The sequence below is a fragment of the Periophthalmus magnuspinnatus genome, chromosome 13, assembly GCF_009829125.3.
Source record: "Periophthalmus magnuspinnatus isolate fPerMag1 chromosome 13, fPerMag1.2.pri, whole genome shotgun sequence".
Lineage (NCBI taxonomy): Eukaryota > Metazoa > Chordata > Actinopteri > Gobiiformes > Gobiidae > Periophthalmus > Periophthalmus magnuspinnatus.
Window position 1 is genome coordinate 9,840,429 of NC_047138.1, and position 19,400 is coordinate 9,859,828.

Consider the following 19,400-nt stretch of genomic DNA (forward strand, 5'->3'; position numbering starts at 1 on the left):
TCCCTTTTTCTCGTCTTCTGTTTCCCATCTCTCCCCTCCTTTTTTCTCAAAGTTTAAACTCATTAAGTGTAATGATATTGGAGACTCAATTTTACATAGCTCACTCATCAACCAGTAAGATAGCAATAAAGGCGAATGGCTCCACAGAGGCCCCTAACGCTGCAAAATAAATGATGCGCTGCAACGGAAATGTAATTAATTTAGAGGCAGTATTGATAGTCCTGCCATACACGGCATTATATTTTTTAATGTGGCTTAACATCTTGATTATTCGGGGGGGATAGGCGGAGGAATAAGGCAGCCGAGACGCGAGTGGTGATGAGAGATGCTTGAAATGCTCTGACTACTGTTTACGCCCCCTGCCTCACTTTCTCTTAAGCTTTTCATTATACCCAAACAATAAACACCTCTAAGGAGAGCTGTCTTGTGAATATACGGCTGCGCTATGGGAAAAGTTCAAAATGGAAGATTCACAGTTCACATTTGTTCAGTTTATAATCACTATCTCCATAATATCCCCCTGGGGGAATAGACTTTTAATTCCTGCTGTGTTAGAATATTCACAAGATTTATAATGTGTATTAGGACCAAAGTAAGTAAAGCAAATATGTATTTACCTTTGTGTTATTTAATCTGATTTTGCTTTGCGTTTCAGCCAAGACAGACGAGGTGCTAAAGGCTAAAGTGGCAAAAAGAGAAGAAGATGCCCGCAATAAACTGCTGGAAGGTGAGTAAACGCGCACTATACACACACACACACAATTAAGGACCACATCATGGCTACATAGATACTTTTAATCACAAGTTTAATTTAAAAAAGCTTCATTTCTAAAACCATTTCTGAAAGCTAGACTGGGTATGCACTGGAAAATTGTGAATAAAATGTGGATGAAACTTTTTTTAATAGAATTTTACAAAGTGTCCAAACTTTCTTCAGGTTGTTTTTGTGTTGCATCTGCTGTTCACTTGTTTCATGTATACACTGATATTACATTTGGGAAACAACACCACATTTCTGATGTCTGCATTGTAAGACAGGTGTTGCACATGTTCTGTTTGTTTTTGTGAATTAGATGGAACATGTTGGAACCAAACAGCTTTTTTTTTTTTTTTTTTTATCTTCTTTTACACACAGAACATGAATTTACAAGAGTCACATCGCTTTATGCCATGAGCATACATTGTTGTAATGTTACTTTCCTTCCTATGGGCTCACACTATACATTACACTATTCAGTATACAAACTATACACACATAAATGTTCTTGATACAGCTTCATAAAAAGTCAAGTGTAATTTGCTGCCACTGTGCTAGCAGTAATAAAACTCCTCAGAAAGAGTAATGACCCTGGCCCTGTTCTGACCAGAGCACGATATTAATGAGAAAATCAAATTATGGTTGTGTGACATCTCCTAACATCATTTGTGCTGTTCTTCTGTGTCATGTGTGACTTTAACTTCTCATTTGGAGTTTTTTAGGCACTGTGTTGCAACCTTTAATGTCCACTGACCTTTCAGCCAAATAGAAATTCCTGCCACCCTAAACTCAATTATCCTCTTGCCTTGGTAGATTTTTTTCCTCTTCTATTCACTGTTGTGCTTTAGTTTTCAGGCTTTGTAACATTTTCTTATTGATATTCATCTCTGTTGCAAGAACAAGAACAAATCCAATACCTTGGTCTGTGGTTTCAACTGTATACTAACCATTTTGATTTCTATTTGTTATAAACACCTCAATAATTTGTTGCAGCGTTCCATGTTTAACCCTTCCACTTTCACAATCTCCTCATCCTTTATGTCTCACACACTTGTTTCACCACCTCTTGTCCTTGTACAATTCTCTCCTGCCCTCTCTAGTTTCTTTTTTACATTTTCCAATCCTCTCATATCACCTTGCTTCGTGTGCAGGCAATGCCAAATTGGTGACTAAGTACCTCGCTCGGGGCGGCGTAGCGGGGCCTCCAGTCAAAGCTTCTTGAAACAAAACTCACTCCGCACCAGCGTCAACTTTTTTTGGAAACACTTGGCTTTTTCTGCCCTTTTTTCCGCCTCCAACTTGTTTTCATCCAACTGTGTGGAGTACGATTCTGTGCTAGGTTGTGCCATTAAACTGCACACTGATTTGTCACCTCCTTTGAGAAGAGGGACGATCATTTTATTCTTACAGCGGACTGAGACACATGTAGATGGATCAAATGTCTAACCCTTTCGGTTTAGTGAGAGATCCCAGAGTTGCCGGGCCAAATAGACGCACGCACATGCACACTACAGGCAGAGTCAGTCAGCTCCATTCTCTCTTGGCCTTCTTTCACAGCTCCAAGTGAAAGTGTGGTGCTAAGCCACTGCAGCAGCTTAACAGTGGATCATCAGGGGTCTCATTATTCCCTGCAGGGCCTGGTAGAGGTCAACACAACTAGAAAGTTTACACTTGAACTGCCAAGTCAACCGAAATGAGAAAACCTTTAAAGGCAACGGAGAGGGGAGAAGTGAACAACACTACCTCCTACACTCGCCGTTCATAAATAGATCCACATCCTGGAATTTGCCAATGTATTTGAGTTAGTTTAGCCCTAATCGAAACCCAACCACGGCCGTCTGATTCATGTGTGTGCTGTGATATGCAAGCTGTTATTGCAGAAAACTGTACTGTACGGACGAGAGGGGCTTTATGAACGGCTTAGTGAGAGAGAGAAAGAATAGGATCAATAACTGGCCCTGTGGTCATCAGTTAACAAAGTAGTCTTCACTTAAAAGCCGAGTTTGCCTCTCTGGTTAAGGGCAGCCAGATGATGCTAGTGGTTGAAAAAAGGAAGCGTGATATAAAAGGCTTGGAGAATGAGAGGGGAGGATGAAGTCTTTGTTAGTTGTATGCCTTGTTTAGGCTATTAAAGCGCAGAGATGTTGTTTGTTTGCCCAGGAGGCTTTTAGCTAACACAGTGAGTCCAGCTATAATAAGATGGACTCTATCAGTGAGGAGGATAAAGTCAATGTGTTTGTTTCAACTGTAGACAGTTAAAGTGGGCTGCATCAATGTGGTGTTCTATTACACACATTCATCTCAGATTCACTTCTGTTTTTTAGTTGTTATACAAGTACAAGGCCTATTAAGAAATAAACTCTTCTCATGATAATTAATCAATATTGGTAATGTTTTTACCAAACTCACACTATATTTCAGATTAATTTCAATTGCATTTAGTTTATCCCTGCAGCAGTCACCACAGATCAACCTCTTTGCTTTAAACCAGATAACTACATAAAAACAATGGAAAAATGCTTTGTTAATATATAACTTGTATTCTTGTGACAGGTTGACCATCAATACATTTCTCATCACTACTAACACACAAAAAAAAATTACCAACACTTGAAATTACATCCAGCAATAACCCTTTTTAAACCTCTAGATTTGCCCACCGATTCGCTGACACTGTAATGTTGCCTATGAGCTTGGACACCAGCCTATAGCCTCCAGTTGGTATTTTAGCCCTTATGCCACTCTGTCCTCATTACCTCAAACCAGCAGCAGATTGGGAGATCATATATTTTAATGAGGCGTATAATAGTTCCTTAACCCATATCATTAGGGGGGAATATATACCTACCGTTTGCTCTTTGGGCACTTAAACGAAAGGACTGTTTCCCTAATTACGCAGTGTGTAGGACAGGTCATGGGTGAGGTGTGTGTTACCTATGCGTGTGTGTCTGTTTTCGGGAATTATATGATCATTAAATATTCAGCCCTGAGCACCCACCTCCACTACCCCCTCTTTCACTTCCTCGACCTAGCATCCATTAACGCCTCATCACCGTATAACTAGCTCATGTTGTCAATCACCAAATGGCCTTGGCTCAAACAGGGGGCAAAAAAAATGTCTAGATTTAGTTTCTGCATGTACTTGTTCGAAATACACCTAAACAGCCTCAGTCAGGGTCGATCAATAAAAGGAAAAAGCTATTGTGTTTGCGCTGTGAAGTCATATTTCTCCAGTTAGGTGTGATTAAGGCTCTTCTCAAAGATTTGTCAGTCAGCTAAAATTTCCGCTCTGTGCACAAGTGTACCATTGTGGGTGTGTGCGTCCATAATAAACGATGTGATCTAGTTTCTAATTGAAAATAATAACTAATCTGTGCATAACAAGCTCTTGTGTAATCCAAAGCCTTATCCCTTTTCAGTTTTCAGGAGCCTATTTGGGTTGTAATAAAAGGACAGGAAATGAGAGGCAAGTGAAGAGTGGTGGCTTGGACATTGACGCTTAATGTAATCTGCCTGGAAATCAAATTATTTGACCTGGAAAGCCTAACAATACAAAAACTCCTGCCGGGGCCGCTGTTAAATATTTAGCACGTGCCTGTCATGAATACAAATGGCGCGCAAATTAGAATCTACAGGCGCGTGACCCCCACATCACACCAGCGTGGGGCGCACGGGGGGCTGGACCTGCTTTAAATGTTTTAATTACCAAGGCCGCGGCTCTGGCTCGCTCACACGGCAACACCACTTGAAGGACAAGCGGTGAAATTCAACTGATAGTAAACACGCGTGATCTGCGTTCGCCATCTGATTGTATTAGCTAAAACATGAGCTTTCAATAAGGAGAGTGTCTGAATTATACCATGCTATAATTATCGTTCCCAGCATCCTCTCCCATACACCATTATGTTTTTTTTAATCTGTCTCTCCACTGGCTATGCGATCTACACTGGAGCCCGGGGGAGGCCACTGTATTGGTCCTGTGCACTCCATGCTGAAGAAAGATCTGTCTCAGTGATTTTGATGTAAGAAAATACGCTTAGCATCGATCAGGTATTGATTAGTGGAGTCGCACTCATCTCCTGTCGTTACTTCAGATAAATGGCCTTATTTGTTGTGTTATTATGTTCAACACAATCATGCCAGGAACAGTCAGAGGAATATTGAACCGACACTTCATTGGCTTCAGCCGCGGCGACCATTTTGGTTCCAGGAATTTAAGGAACTGTGCCCTGAAGAAGAACTAAAAAAGAACATATTGATGGCGTTTTAACAATAAAAACACATTCTTACAGGAAATTACTTCTATTTCCAATCAATAATGTGCAAAGGTTTAGTGAAAGTGAGTAGTGCTTTAATAAAAACACTACTATATATTTTGAGGTTGATTCAGATTATGTAATGAATATGTAATGAATATTTAATAATTGCAGCTTTTTTTTATTTTTTGAGGGGCTAAAAGAACAGGGCAGTTACTCCTAAATTAGAAAGTAAAGTTGAATCTGGGTATTTTTTTAAAGTATAATAGTGTTATATGGGCATATATCAAAGCCAATGCTAGTATTTAATTTTTCTTTTTTATAATTCTTTAATGTGCATAGCCTTACTTGTAAATCAGACATACTTGCAGTCATGTACATTTGTTTTGATAAAATTGATGTCACTGTTTCTGCCATTACCTCCCTCTTCTCTTCCCTCCTCATTCTGGTCGGTGGTTCCCTTCATGTTGAAATGATTAGTTATGCGTGGCTTGTAAGCACTGAATCAGAGTTATGGTCCCTGGGGAAATAAATTTGGCAGAAAATCAGTGTGAGAAGATTTAATTATCACGAGGAGACCTTTTTTTCTTTGCCTTGGCCCACTGAAGCCCGAACTCCTCTCTCTCTCTCTGCCTCCCCTCTTTCTCTCGCCTCTTCCCTCCCCTGTCCCGCTCAGCTCTAGCCAAAACAGTCACAGCATGGACGCCAACTCTCCTCATGCCTTCCTCTTTCTACCAATTTGTTATATTACCACAGTGATAAGCGTTTGCAATTACGCCTTTTATTGATTTTTCATCACCGCAAATTTAAAGTTGATCTTCTCCCCCCTGCCCTGTCTCCTCATTTTTCCTTATCCAGAAATAGACCCAAAAGGTGATGGGGGTGACCTCCTGTCCCACGCTGATCCCGCTGACCCCCATGTTCCGATGTGTCCGGGATAATGGGTTGTCACGTTCCTTGCTATATGGCGTCTAGAGCTTAATCATTTCTATAGATGCTATTGCTGAATCTTTAGTAGCCTAGCTATCTCTGCCACGAGCTAGATTTCATAGATATTGACCAGGAGCTAGCCCCCGTCCCGGGCATAGTCGGGTCAGTCAAGTGGACACATGATTGACAGGAGCTTTTTACCCCAATGATTGGTAATCGTTGCTTAGGTCACCCTTATCAATTAACCCGCTGCTTGTGGACCTATATGTTCTACAACCTGAAGTCACTGGGCCATATAGATTCACCATTGCCAATTCATTAGAGATTATGGATGGGATTGTTTGGTACACTCTGCAATAATATGTTTTCTATTGGACATTTCATTTAAAAAAAAATAAAAATAAAGTAAAGATATAAAAAATTTAATAATTCATTTATTGCTATTAATATGTTACGGACACATTTTTGTTTGTTTTAAAAATATAAGTTGAGAATGTGTTTAAAATGTATATGTAAATGTCTGTGTAAATTGTTAATTTAATGTTGATCTAGTTTAAGTTCTAGTTCTAGTCTAATGTTGTGAAGAGCTGCTGTATGGTAGTTGGAGCTGCAACCCGTCTGTGTGTGACATTGTCTGACATCAATGCAAATCGTCATGAATTCAGAAAGTTTTTACCTAAAAGTTCCTACAAAAATGCAGTTGATGCTACTATTGGGTCACATCTAATGCATTTTTGTCCTTCCTTTCCGTGTCTGGGTCCCGGGTCTATCGAAAAATGTTCTCCAATAAGTGAGCAGTGCTTGGTCCACTTCTCACCTCCACACTCCAAAAGAACCTGGTTGTCACGGCGACTGCCACACTCCATCAGACACACATGTGCAGGTCTGGACTCCATCAGTCTCAGCAATAGTGCTCTATGGGCCACTCGCACAGGGTGGTCAGGCAGGGGCTCGACAAAACACCGCAAACTGCTACAGGTCAGAGTGCTCACGTCCTGGGTGGCTTAAACCAAGTGGTGAGTCTTGAGAAGTTAGTCAGTCAACATTATTGGTGTTAATGGTGTGATTAACAACTCAGACTGTGGTCCATATGAAGTTATTTGTGCAGTGTATGGCCAGAAAGGCAGTTTATTATGTGGTTTGGATCTAGTTTCAAGTTTGGCTAGTCAAAATTAAGTGCAAGAGCTACTGCATGGATTTTGGTTCTGGTTGATTAATTGGCAAACTCCAAATGGATATCACACTGAAAGAGAGTGCGTGGTGGCAAGATTTTGCCAACCGACTTTTAAAGGTGTCCAAAGTCGGACTACGTCAGTTGGTAGTTGATTCCATTCCGGGACGGTGCGTGGCAAAAGTTTTTATCCTGGGCCGTAAGGCTGGATTTACATGCACACAGTGGCTGATTGTGATTTTAATCTATTTTAATCAAAGTCAGAGCAGGGACTGCTAGTCTTTCCTGTCATATCCTATTATTTAAGAAATGTTTAACTGCCTTCAATTACATTTGTATAGACATTTAATCTAATTTTAATAGTTTAAATTAGAATGTGATTTTTTTTCACAGTGTCAATCGTTTAATTCAGTGGTGTCCCAACTTTTCTCATTAAGGGCCCCATATAAAAACACAGACAAAGCTAAGGGCCGATTGAGGGCCATAGACTGGTCGCCAATACAGGGACTACTTCAAAATGTGTTATTATTACACGTTAGACTGAACCACTAGACCTTTATTCATGCTTACATCCTTAATGAGACACATTATTTGACATGGGCTTGTTAAAGTAGATTTTCAGAAATTTACAGTAAAAAGTGCTGTTTAAAATAATATGGGACAATTCACCTGGAAGCTTGAGGGCCAAGAAAAATTGGTCTGAGGGCCGTATTTGGCCCTCGGGCCACAGTTTGGGCATGCCTGGTTTAATTGGACCCTAACCTACTTTGCAAATAAGAAAGTCAAGAGTAAACCTGTTTCATAATGATCCTCAATTTCATGATTTTGCAATTTTTCAAATTCTTGATTAATAAAAACACAAATTAATCAAATTAATTTGATTAATTTCCCAGTTTTACTGGGTCGTATTGGGTTTTAAGGTCCGATACTTATGTATGATTAGATCTGGTTCAGTGGTTAGCTGGAGAGAGGTGAGTGGGACTGCTACAAGTTGATTGGTAATTTTTAGGGATGCACCGATACTGGTATTGAATATTGGCGTTGACACTGAACCATTTGTTTCATGGTATCGGAGAACTGATTTTGTCCTTGAACATCTCAATATGCTTGAATATTTATTCATGTGAAGCTGTTCATTAATGATTTGAAGGATAAACAACAGTTGCATAACACAGTTGGATCTCTTGTGTAATAAGATAATTGTATTCTAAAGAAATAAGTGCGTTTTTTCAATGTTTTTTTCAATGTTCCTCAAGAGTTTTCCATCCAAGATATTGGAGGATAGATTTAAGGAGTGGGATTTTACCACAATAATGAACAGACATACATACTGTACAACAGTGTATACACATTTTGGGCTTCTTTCATTTGGAGTTTGCACAACAGATCATCTGCTACCAGGGATGCACCCATACCGATACTGGATTCAAATATAGGTGAAAGAAATTTCTGGATCGGGCATTGGTTCCATGATATCGCTTAAGCCAATTTCCAGAGTGAACCTTTAATTAAATTTAATAAGACTATTTACAGGCTGATTGACTGAACGTCTCATAACATTTGAACTTCTATTCATACAAAGTTGCTCAGTCGTCATTTGAAGAATATATGACATTTACATAACACAATTGGAACTCTTGCATAATAAGTTAACTGTGTTTTAAGGACGTAAATGGCATTTTCCGTCCAGACACTGATATCACTTAACATAAGGTATCGGCAGATAAGCACCGATATCGTATCGAATTGTATCTGAAAAAGATGGATCGTGAATCCCTATCTTCTACCACTGCATGCACACATACGGATGTATAATCTGGCCTTTGCGTCGTCAGGTGCCCTTTGTATTTATCCACGTGTGGGACCAGGCAGAAAGACACTGCCTTATGAGCCTGCAATTTGTGACTAGATTACAATAGACATAAAGACTTTGTTGTTGTGCTTCGATGTCATTTGATGTTGTTTATTTTACAAGTTTTAAATATATATAAGACAATATTGATTCTGACATTTTATCATTAATTTTTTTCTTTTGCAGTTGCACTACTTGCTGTTTCTGTAAATACAAAATATTATAAGATTTTTTTTTTTTTATGTTTCAATAATATAAAATAATGCTGCAAAACTAAGTGTATTCTGCTGAGTATCCAGGTTTATCGGTGTACTTTTGACATCAGAGGAAGTGTAGTGCAGTGGCCTAATTAATGACTGCTCTCTCTCACATACTCTCATGGCCATGACCTTTACTAATATAGTTTGTAGCAGACCGCACAAACTGCAGCGCTCCTGGTCTGTCTGCCTCTGCTGCCAGCTCACACACATACACACACACACACACATACAGGGGCGGGCTGAGTGAAAGGGAGAATCAATTACATCTCAACTAAGGGCAGAGAGCTGCTCGCTTGATGGCTCATGTCAAGTTGACTGTGGGTCACGAGGTGTCTATATATTACTGTACAGGAACGTCCAGTCTCTTTCCTGGATTCTGGTGACATCATTTTTATTTTAAAGACCTTGCTCCAATTAAGTAATTAGTTGCTTGGTGTTTCTCTAATTATGGAGTTGTTCATAAAAGAGCTGCTGACCGGTCGGGGAATTGAAAAAAACGGAGAGCACTGCACTTTTCCAGCGCACACACTCATCCACACACATCACGCACACATCACACACATTCACCGGCAGGTTTAACATCAAGTGAGTGCAGTCAGATGCCTGTTATTTCTGGTAAAGGGCAGGGCAGGACTCCATATTGTAATCTCACTAAAACAGCAGTGTGCTTATAAAGGGATACATTAGACAGAGTTGTGGCCACAGAGTTGGACATTAAAACAAATAGGCTTTTTATTGTTACACTTTTTTTATGGCATCTGCATGGAAATGTGGAATATCTGATCTATAATTTCAAAAAAGTTTTATATACTGTACAATCCTCATAAAGCACAATGCATCACACTCAATAATGACTTGTAATACTATGTTGGACCAGGTGTTACATTTGGAGGCAAGGTTAAAGTTGAAATAAATGTTATTACAAGTTGTTACTGTACATTACTTTATTGTGACGTTTTGTACGTCACTGTTAAAGGACCAAATACATTAACCCATGAGGAATTTCTGGTTATGCCACACGCATTACTGAAATATGTTTACTTTCTCTAAATAAGTAAAAATAAGTGTAGTGTTGATTTTGTTAAATGTAAAAAAAAAAGGATCATGGCGATAGAGCAGCGCACAATATTGACACTACATTAACAAGGTATCATAATATATGAATATTTCACTGTTTTAGCTCACCGTTTGTGCATCGTGTATTATTGCATAGTGTTACTAAGCACATTACATGGTCTTACACTGCATGGCAGGGATTATTCCAAGTTCGATTGGGCATTAAATTGTACTTAATGACGTAGGTCTCTAAAATATTTAAGACCAATGACATTTTTATGAGCGCAATAAAACAATATAAATGGAACAATTTATTACAAACTCTTATTTTCGGCTGTGTGTGGAGAAAGTGCTGTGATGTTGCAGGTCTGTGGAAGCTTTAGCGTTTAATGAGATTCTGTGATGCTGCACAGGCTCTAGACATCGGCTCACACTCACACCACTCACAGTGAGAGACCCCCACCTGGTTCCAGTTATTCTCTATGTTTGCACTTAGCCCCATGCCTTCAGGTCAGCAGGACCAGAAGTCTTAGCTTGGATTTCAGATGAATGGCTGACCTTCAGTATATCCAGTAAATATACAGTAGATGTATTTTAATGTTTTTATATGAGGTAGACTCTTGGCGTTGGAAATGACTGCTTTTATACACTGGATACTGATTGGTACAATGTCAACAAGGCAACAATAAACATGTCAGGTCAGATGAATGGTAAATCTCAAATTGTGAGTCCACGTTGCATCTTTTAGTATAGAGTCAGTGCCAGCCGTATATCTGATGTCGTATGTAGTGCTACTGTTGCCAAAAAGTGCTCTAGTCAAGGCATATAATGACACATGTCTGACATATATACTAGGGTACCTTTAATAATTAATAGAAACAAATGACAACAACCTGGCTTAACCTGTCTGCTATACTGCTCACATTATTTGGCCTTTATGGGGTTCTAATTGTACTAAAATGTTTGCTTAGAAAGTTTTAATCCTGGTAATAACATAGCAGTCATGTCAAAGTGCGAGTTGGTGTGCTGCAGTTTAGCTCATTGGTAAATTAAATGATAAACTACTCATTTTGATTGTGAGTATGAATTTCAGAGTGAAGAAACTTAGTTCACATTATGTTCATTATAAAAATGTGTTGCCATATTACAACCAATTTGATCAACCAAGCAGAAGCGTGCAGAGCGGGGGGCCTAATTGGAGATGTGGAGGTGAGATAGCAGGACACGGCGCGTGGTTGCCATGTCATCCTGTCATTAGCAGGTTGTTTGGGTCTTTAATTTATCATTCAGACCTTTATTGACTGGAGAGTGGGGAGATCTCTATCACTAGAGCAGCGTATGCATGTGCGACACTCACTCACCACCTGCTCTTCATTTCCTCATACCAAATAGATATCCCAGTTCAAATTATTCTCAGTGCTATAAGTCAGTGTAGCTATACATTTAATGAAATAGTTTGGGTCAGTGTGATATATAATGACAACTGACACGGCGAGGACATGTTTTGTGTACGCATTCTACTATCGGACATTGCTTCATGGACACATGGCTCTTTGAATTGGGAGGGGGCTTAGTAATGAGTGCTGTTTATATATTGCGTGTGGTCTCTTGGGAACCCACTTTAGTCTAGCTTAGCCACCTGCTCTGCCATTGGTTGTCTCCTGCTCCAGGACTAACCTCTATACAAGCACACACGCTCCTCTGGGACACACTCGGGACATCTGGCTCAGCCCATCACAATTTCCCCCATTTTACACAACCTGTTGACCCTACTGCAGAAGCACCATACTTGGAAGGCTTGATGCTATATTTTATAATTTTGTAGCTTTGCTAATTAATTAAATTTGAAATATTTTACTTAAAAATCTTTTTTCTTCTTTCTTCCTTTTTTGCTGTTACCACACACTGTGAGAGTAAAAAAAAAAAATTGACTAAAGAGCCATTTCTGTGTATGTCATTGAGGGATTTCAATTCTTAAAATGTAATATGAAAAGAACATAACCCCTTAGTTACAAGACGTCCATGTGATTATTATACTTTATTTTAATAGTATATGTTTTGTTATACAGCCCTGATAAAAATGATGTTCACTACAATACATCTTTGCCTTTTAGTCAATAATTCATCTCTATTACTCATTGTGTTTTATTTACTGTTTACCATCTTTCCTTGTCCACATAGAGGTCTAATTTTTCAATGCTGTAAGCTGCAGGGTATTAGTTATGCAAATATTGACGTGCTGCTTTGGCCTGCTAGCTATCAATTGAAATCAGCAAATCGATAGGCCTAATAGCTGCTCATTAGCCACTTGATGCATTTCCAGGGCTAACATCAGAGCCTGTCAGCCCCCTCCCTCCTCCCCCCAAAATCAATACGGTCTAAAAGTATTACCTAACTAAGACTTACACCCGGCTCCTTTTAATAACCCAAGTTTGCCGTCTGGCGTCCTGTGCACTCAGCCGTATGGTAGAAATGCCACTACACAGTGAACTAGTCAACAGAAACAACGAGGTTTGCAGAATATTGAATCTTGTTTTAAGCATTTTTCTAGGCTCACAAATTGTTATTACAGTATCACAGTTTTTCACTTGAAGAAATTGTAGTATTGTGGTTTTCTGTTTGTTTGTGTACACTTTGAAGTATGAATATGTCTTGCAGTAGCTGGTGTAACACTTTTAATATTAGGAATAGTTGCACAGGTACTGGGTAATAGGTTTTCAGTTGTAGATGTGGTAAATGTAAAGTGCTTTATCAGCATTTTCAGCCTCTGCAAAAATGTAGATGGGTAAATCAGAGCACACAGAAAAAAGCTATAGTTGATGTTATAATAATTGCCATTTTTTTCCTATTAAACAATTTAAATGAACGTTATTGGGCACTCAAATGCGTTCCTAATCACACATATCTTTTTGTTTGTTTTCACTTTTTACACACACAATTGATAACTTTGTGCCAAAATTTGAAATATTATTAGATAACTAGTAAAAAATAATTGTAATATAATATCAAAATGAGCACGTAGACTGGACAGAGGAGTATGCAGTTGGTCCAGAGTCCAGAAAAAGAAACTGTAGCAGGGCTTGGTATTGGAGGGTGGGGTACAACAAAGATAAATCATTAGAGAGCAGGTTATTGGAAATGCAGGGGAATAAAAGAGTGAAGAAGCCAGTAATTGCCTTAAAGATCAGGCTACAAAGCATTACTGTGGATTTTACAAGGCCATCCTGCAACAAAAGAGCAGTAATTTATGAGCTCAGCGTAAAAGAATAGCATAATTACATTAAAAATTAATGCTAATGAGGGCTAAAATGGGGAAGGTGGTTATTATGAAAGTTTGTATTCATCTTCCCCGGCTTGAATGATGGCTCATGGCTTGATTAATGGCTTAATTTCTATCAATTAGCAGGAAAAAAATCTCCACTGAGACGGGCCTAAATTGAGCATTGAATTACACATCTTTAACGTAGTGCGAGGAGAGGCAGCAGGGCAGCGGAGGGGAAGCAGGCGCATTATTGAAACCTGGGAAGATGAGGGAAGTTGTGGGCTTGTGGGTATGTTTTTGCAGTTGCTTGATAAACACACAATAAAAGTCTAATTGTAGTTTATAGGTGATACTTTACTTTTTTTTTTTATAATTTAAAAGAAAATAATTGTCATATGATTTTATATACGCAAGTACAAATTGCATGGTCAAATTTCATATACCTTAAATTTGTAGACTACATTTTTTTTATTTTTGATTAGCATATTAAGTAAACTAAAATTTCAACATCATGCTTCAGTGAGACTTTTCTAATAATGGAAATACACAGAATCACTAAACACAATTTCCTGAAGTTATTTCTTTCTGAAAACTGGGTTGCAGTTTGTGAGTTTTAAAAAAAAGTCAAATTTTTTTCCTCTTTATTTCCCCCACAACACGATCTGTGGTTATTTAGTTGGTTCACTCATGCACTCAATTACAGGAATTAATCGGCAGCAGTATATTCAGGCCGGCTGCACTTGATTGACAAACTGTAGAACAAAGTCAAGTATGTAAGGCTAAACCCAGTGCTCACAAGATCCACCATGTGTTATTGAACAGCGCCCTCTTCTGGTAGATTAACGCTACACCTCATCATTGCTCACACCTTTCACAGGGCTAAAGGAGATGAGCTGAAATCAGTTTCTATTGGCTCGTTTGATTTTCCCTGCCCATCTTCTGGTCTTAATCAATGGACTGGACAAACAGCTATTAAGAGAGAACAAAAGCCTATTGACTGAAAGCGGCTCGTCAGCGCCACTGTCTGTTCAACTAATTTCAGTAATCAGATGGCAAGTGGCTTTTCTGGCTGCCACGCTATACAAATAAACACATAACCATTCAAATCTAAGAAGATACAAGCTTTACCCGTCTCGTATTGATTGTTGAGTTAATATCTGTCATAATCCAAACCTCATAATTGAAATGGTTCAATTCAGAGTTTATTCTTTTTATCAGTGCACGCGCTCTCAGCTGACACTTAACCCACCATTTCATCACTCACCATGAAGCATTCCTGATACAATGACAATCTAATTGCCCTGTTAAATTAATTTGCCAGATTATGTGTCAATATTAAATATCAACTTTGACCTCTCCAAGCCGAGAAGTGCGCTTACCCCGACTGGAGTATTGATTTTCTCCTGTGTCTGAGCTCGCCAAGTCCGCTCTCAAAGTCCATTATTTTTGATTTTCCTCATGAAATGCATATCTTTTCCCGCTGACATCTGACAAACAGCATATGGGAGTCATTTTATCTACCAGTAATGTGTTTGTCAAAAAGTCTAAGGTCTTAATGGATTCCGGCCGAGCACCGCAAAAAGGACATATGCCTAACAAGTGTGATTCTCTATAGCATACTATGTGTAGGAGGTTTTGTATAGCACATCTTCATGTAGAGCAGTCACCCTCAAAGAACAACAAAGTGGGTATTTGGGAAAAGTAAATGCTGCTCAATCATTGCATGTCTCTAACGAAGAAAAAAAAACCCCTTGGAGAATAAAAGTCATTCTGATTCTGATCAGTCGCCTGTTGTGATAGGACCTGTATATTGTGTTTTTATTGCACAGCTCCAAGAGCGTTTGTGCATTCTGTAAATGTATTAGACTGTGATGCATAATTATATAGTGTGTGTCCTTGTTTTTGTACATTTAAATTGTATATCTTTTATCAATAGGTTTGAAGAAAAAACGCTTATTAGTTCTACAGTGTATCTGGTGCTTCTGATAAGAAACCTTCAAACACATTTACAGATGGAGTCAATTATTACCTAACAAATTTACCTGGAAATTACCCCTGGTGCTACTTAAGGTAGTAAATAACTTCCATACATTACTATGTTCCCATCTTTGATTGACAGAGTGACCTTCCTTAATTTAGACATTGTTTGAAATTCTCCTGAAAATCTGTGCACAGGTTTGTAATGAATGTTTGCAGATTTTTGTCTCTTTTTCAATGTCAGTGTAAAGTTGTAACTAAATACAAATGAGAAAACATGAGATAAACATAACAAAATGTACATTTCGCAATATTACCATTTCTTGTTATTTTAAAAGCATTTTTTTATTTTTTTATGTAAATTTTTCTACCAATATTGTGATCTGTGATGTGCTGTGCATGTCACCTGTATCCTATAGGCCACCATAAAGTGACACCTAAAGTTTGAAGTCATTCAGTCATAGATGTAAAATGTAAGATGTGTACGTGTAGCCGCCTGCGTGCCTGTTTGCGTGGCAGACTACCTCCGCTGGAGCTCCGAACGCCTGGCTGTCTTTGGGATTGACACATCCTGAGATGGGAGAGTGCAGCGGAGGACGGATGGATGGGGGAGCCACGATGAATATTGACTGATCAGTGGAGAGATTGACAGCCACAGAATAATAGGAGCATTCAGGCAGAGTCTTTTTGGTGTCGCTAACTTTCCCGGCGTAGCTATTTTTGCCATCCCACGCTATGAAGAACTGCTCTTGAATTCTTGAAATGATTTATTATGTGATATGCAGAATTCTGATGTGTTTATATCCAAGAGTAATTTACTAGAAACCTTTTCTGTCTCTTTGTTTGATTGGACAAGCCAGAGCAAAATACTTTGTGATAGATGAAAACTGTATGAAACCTAATCGCATTTAGACTCCATAATGAAATTCCACAGCAATGAGTTTGTGTTCATATTTTGATTATTTTAGAATGCATTATCTCAGTGTAATTCACTGTCTGGCTATTATGATGTTAGTGTTTTTGTTCGCTTGCTTTTTATAACCCTCTGCCCTTGGATAGAGATACGAGTTCTTTTCGTGGAGACCAAGATTAAAATAGGAGAATATCAAATATTTTAGATGGTATGTGTCAAAGACCATTATACTAAAAGATATAAATGGTCCAAATGAAATCTGGAGCTTTTCAGACATGAGCTGGCCGACCCAGTGTGGGCTATGTGACCCATGTGCACTCCTGGAGATGTGTGTGAAGGCTTTTGTTCATTGGTCTCCATCTGTGCTTCATGTGTTACAGAAGGAACTTCTCTAGAGGAGCAAGTGCGAAGGATAAAGGACATTGAAGCCATCGAGAGTGATTCCTTTGTTCCTCAGGCTTTCAAATCATCCCGGGACCAACTAAAGGTGCGTTTTGTCCCTCTTTCTCTGCCTGGCCCTCACTCTCTCCATCTTTTCACTCAGTCTCTTATTAAATTTCCCTCTGCAATACTGGTCTTTCTGTCCAGACAGGGCCCAGACCAAATCAAACAATTCCCATTCTGTGCAATTGGTTCAAACTGGGATGGTTTACTGTCACTGGCATAGGGAGGACTTGGACATCCCCCTCAGCTTGTGCAGATTCTGACAAAACACAGGAGTCATTATTGAAATGCTCCTGTCTCTGAAGGAACAGCAATTAGATTTGTTGAGATTCAGGAGATTCAGTTTTTGAAGGAATCTCTGACAGGGTCTTCTGGGACACAACTTGATAAGTCTGACAAAGGTCAAGCACCTTTGTGGCTACAGTTTGGAGATGGTCACCCTGGCCCAGTCAGTTGCACTGATGAGGGCTGTGCTTTGTGTTTAAAACAGATGTTAAGAGGTGTTAAATTATACTGACCAGAGGAGCTTAGGTTTAATGGTTAAAAAAAAATCTTTCAGCTTTCATTTATTAATAATATTGTTTGATTGAGGAAATCATTGCTTGTGGGGCATTTAGTTACACAGTGAAACACAAATGAATCACCTCGCTAATTCAAGCACTTTGTATAGATACACTCCCAGACAATTTAAATATCAGATGTGATCTCATGATTAAAGGGGTACAAGCAGTATTTCATTCACTTACTGCCACCTACTGGGTCATTGTCACATGGCACTCATATAAGTAATAAATGATAATTTGTGTTGTAGGTTGAAGTAAAAAAAGAAGAAGAAAAAACTGTTCCTCAGGACCTCAGTTTTCCACTGTCCACTGTCTACAATGACACGGATACTTTGGCTCATCCTAATGTAAGATTTTATTCTGCAGTGTTTGGTATATGTAAATTTAAAAATAATTTCATTCTCATTTAGAGCTGAATTTATTCATTATTTTGATTTACATATATTTTTATTGTTTGATATAACCTGTATTATTTCTGACCAAAGTAATATTGTAGTGTATATAACAATCGTAGAATACCTCCCTCTCACCCAGTGGTTGAATGATAAAAAATGAGAAGGAAAACTTTAAACTCCAATAACACTCTCTGGGGCTTTCCAGTCATCTATCTCTAGTGGGGAAACTCAGTTATGGCCTGATGTATGCAGATAACCCCCTCACATATACCCACATATACACGGTGCCCCGCAGCTCAAGTCTGTGCACACAAATGCACACTTTGAGACAAGCTGATGTATGGCAGCAATATGCCCCAGGCGGCTCCGGCCCCAGCTCCACATCCAATTAGAACAGATGAGTCCCATTAGCCCGGCCCAGATACTGTCATCCCACACACACTGGCTCATTAGCACCGTGACACCAGCCATGGGCCGACAGACAAGAAGTCACTGGTGTCGAATCTTACACATAACACACACATACACACAATGCTTCCTGAAATGAAGGATTGACGCGATCTGTAGCATCCACAATCTGCATAATAATAGACACATATCATAACATGGATGTACAGTTATCTACACACAGTCAGCATGTCAACATCCTCTCTCACATAGTCACTGTAGAAACCATCCTGCTATTCTCCATTTGTGACTTTGCTCAAAGTCATTATGTTTCTTTGTAATAAACACATGCCTTCATTCATCAGACAGTAACAGCAGTAGCACTTTTATAGCTCTCTTCAAATCAATACCATTACCATTTAAGAGCAGCAAAGTGCAAAGTGGGACTGTGCACCTCCCAGATCAGGAAAGCAACATATAGCCCACACAATCAATTTTTAAGCAGGTTCAAATTCTCAGCTCTCCATTTCTGTAATTTAGACTAAATGTTGTTTTTCTCACCTCTTATTGTCTGACAGCTGTTCATGGACAAGGACAAAGCAGAAGAGCTATGGATGAAGAGACTGATCTCCCTACGTCAGGAAAGACTATTGGGCAGTCCTGTCACTTAAGCAGAAGCCTGTGCTGTCAGTTCGGATATTATCAGTTATTAAAGAAGTATAGCATTTTCAAAATGTAGTGACGAAAATCTTTTTTTATGCTGTTCCTCTTTTAGTAACCTAAGTTGTCGATATTTACATGTAACATTGTTTCTGTAAACAAACAAACCATAAAGATTGATAATTCTTGTTTTCATTTAATAATGCTGCATTTTTTGTACCGGTAATTTAAGCTTATTGAGTCATGAGACCTGTCTTGAGTATTTGTATAAAGTTAATGTAAATCCAGAAATGTAGAAATGTGACATAGGCTTACAAAACAGAAAGTGTCCTATAATGGCATAAAACTTGGCGATCTCCATGGAGACAAGGACGTGACCACCAAACCAGCATTTTTGGCAATAAAAACAGCGTGAGTAAATACATAATAGTTCAATTTAATGAAACTTTAAATTGTTCAAAATATTCAATGGGCCTACAATTATTTTTCCAAATAAAGACCTCTGTCAATCAATCAT

The 19,400-nt window shown here is 38.8% G+C and overlaps 1 protein-coding gene across 3 annotated transcripts in view; it reads left to right on the forward strand.

Annotated features, from left to right (window-relative positions):
* Positions 1-19,047, forward strand: part of rsrc1 (arginine/serine-rich coiled-coil 1) — a 100,072-nt gene extending 81,025 nt beyond the window's left edge. Inside the window, exons 7-10 of one of the 3 annotated variants that reach the window (XM_055226013.1) lie at positions 656-727; positions 16,815-16,921; positions 17,690-17,788; positions 18,802-18,925. In XM_055226013.1, the coding sequence (XP_055081988.1) occupies positions 656-727; positions 16,815-16,921; positions 17,690-17,788; positions 18,802-18,894 (371 nt within the window). In that variant the 3' untranslated portion in view covers positions 18,895-18,925. Of the gene's footprint in view, positions 1-655; positions 728-16,814; positions 16,922-17,689; positions 17,789-18,801 lie in introns of all 3 variants that reach the window. The other 2 variants (XM_055226014.1, XM_033977701.2) reach the window with 2 other exon arrangements.
* Positions 19,048-19,400: the final 353 nt, after the last annotated feature.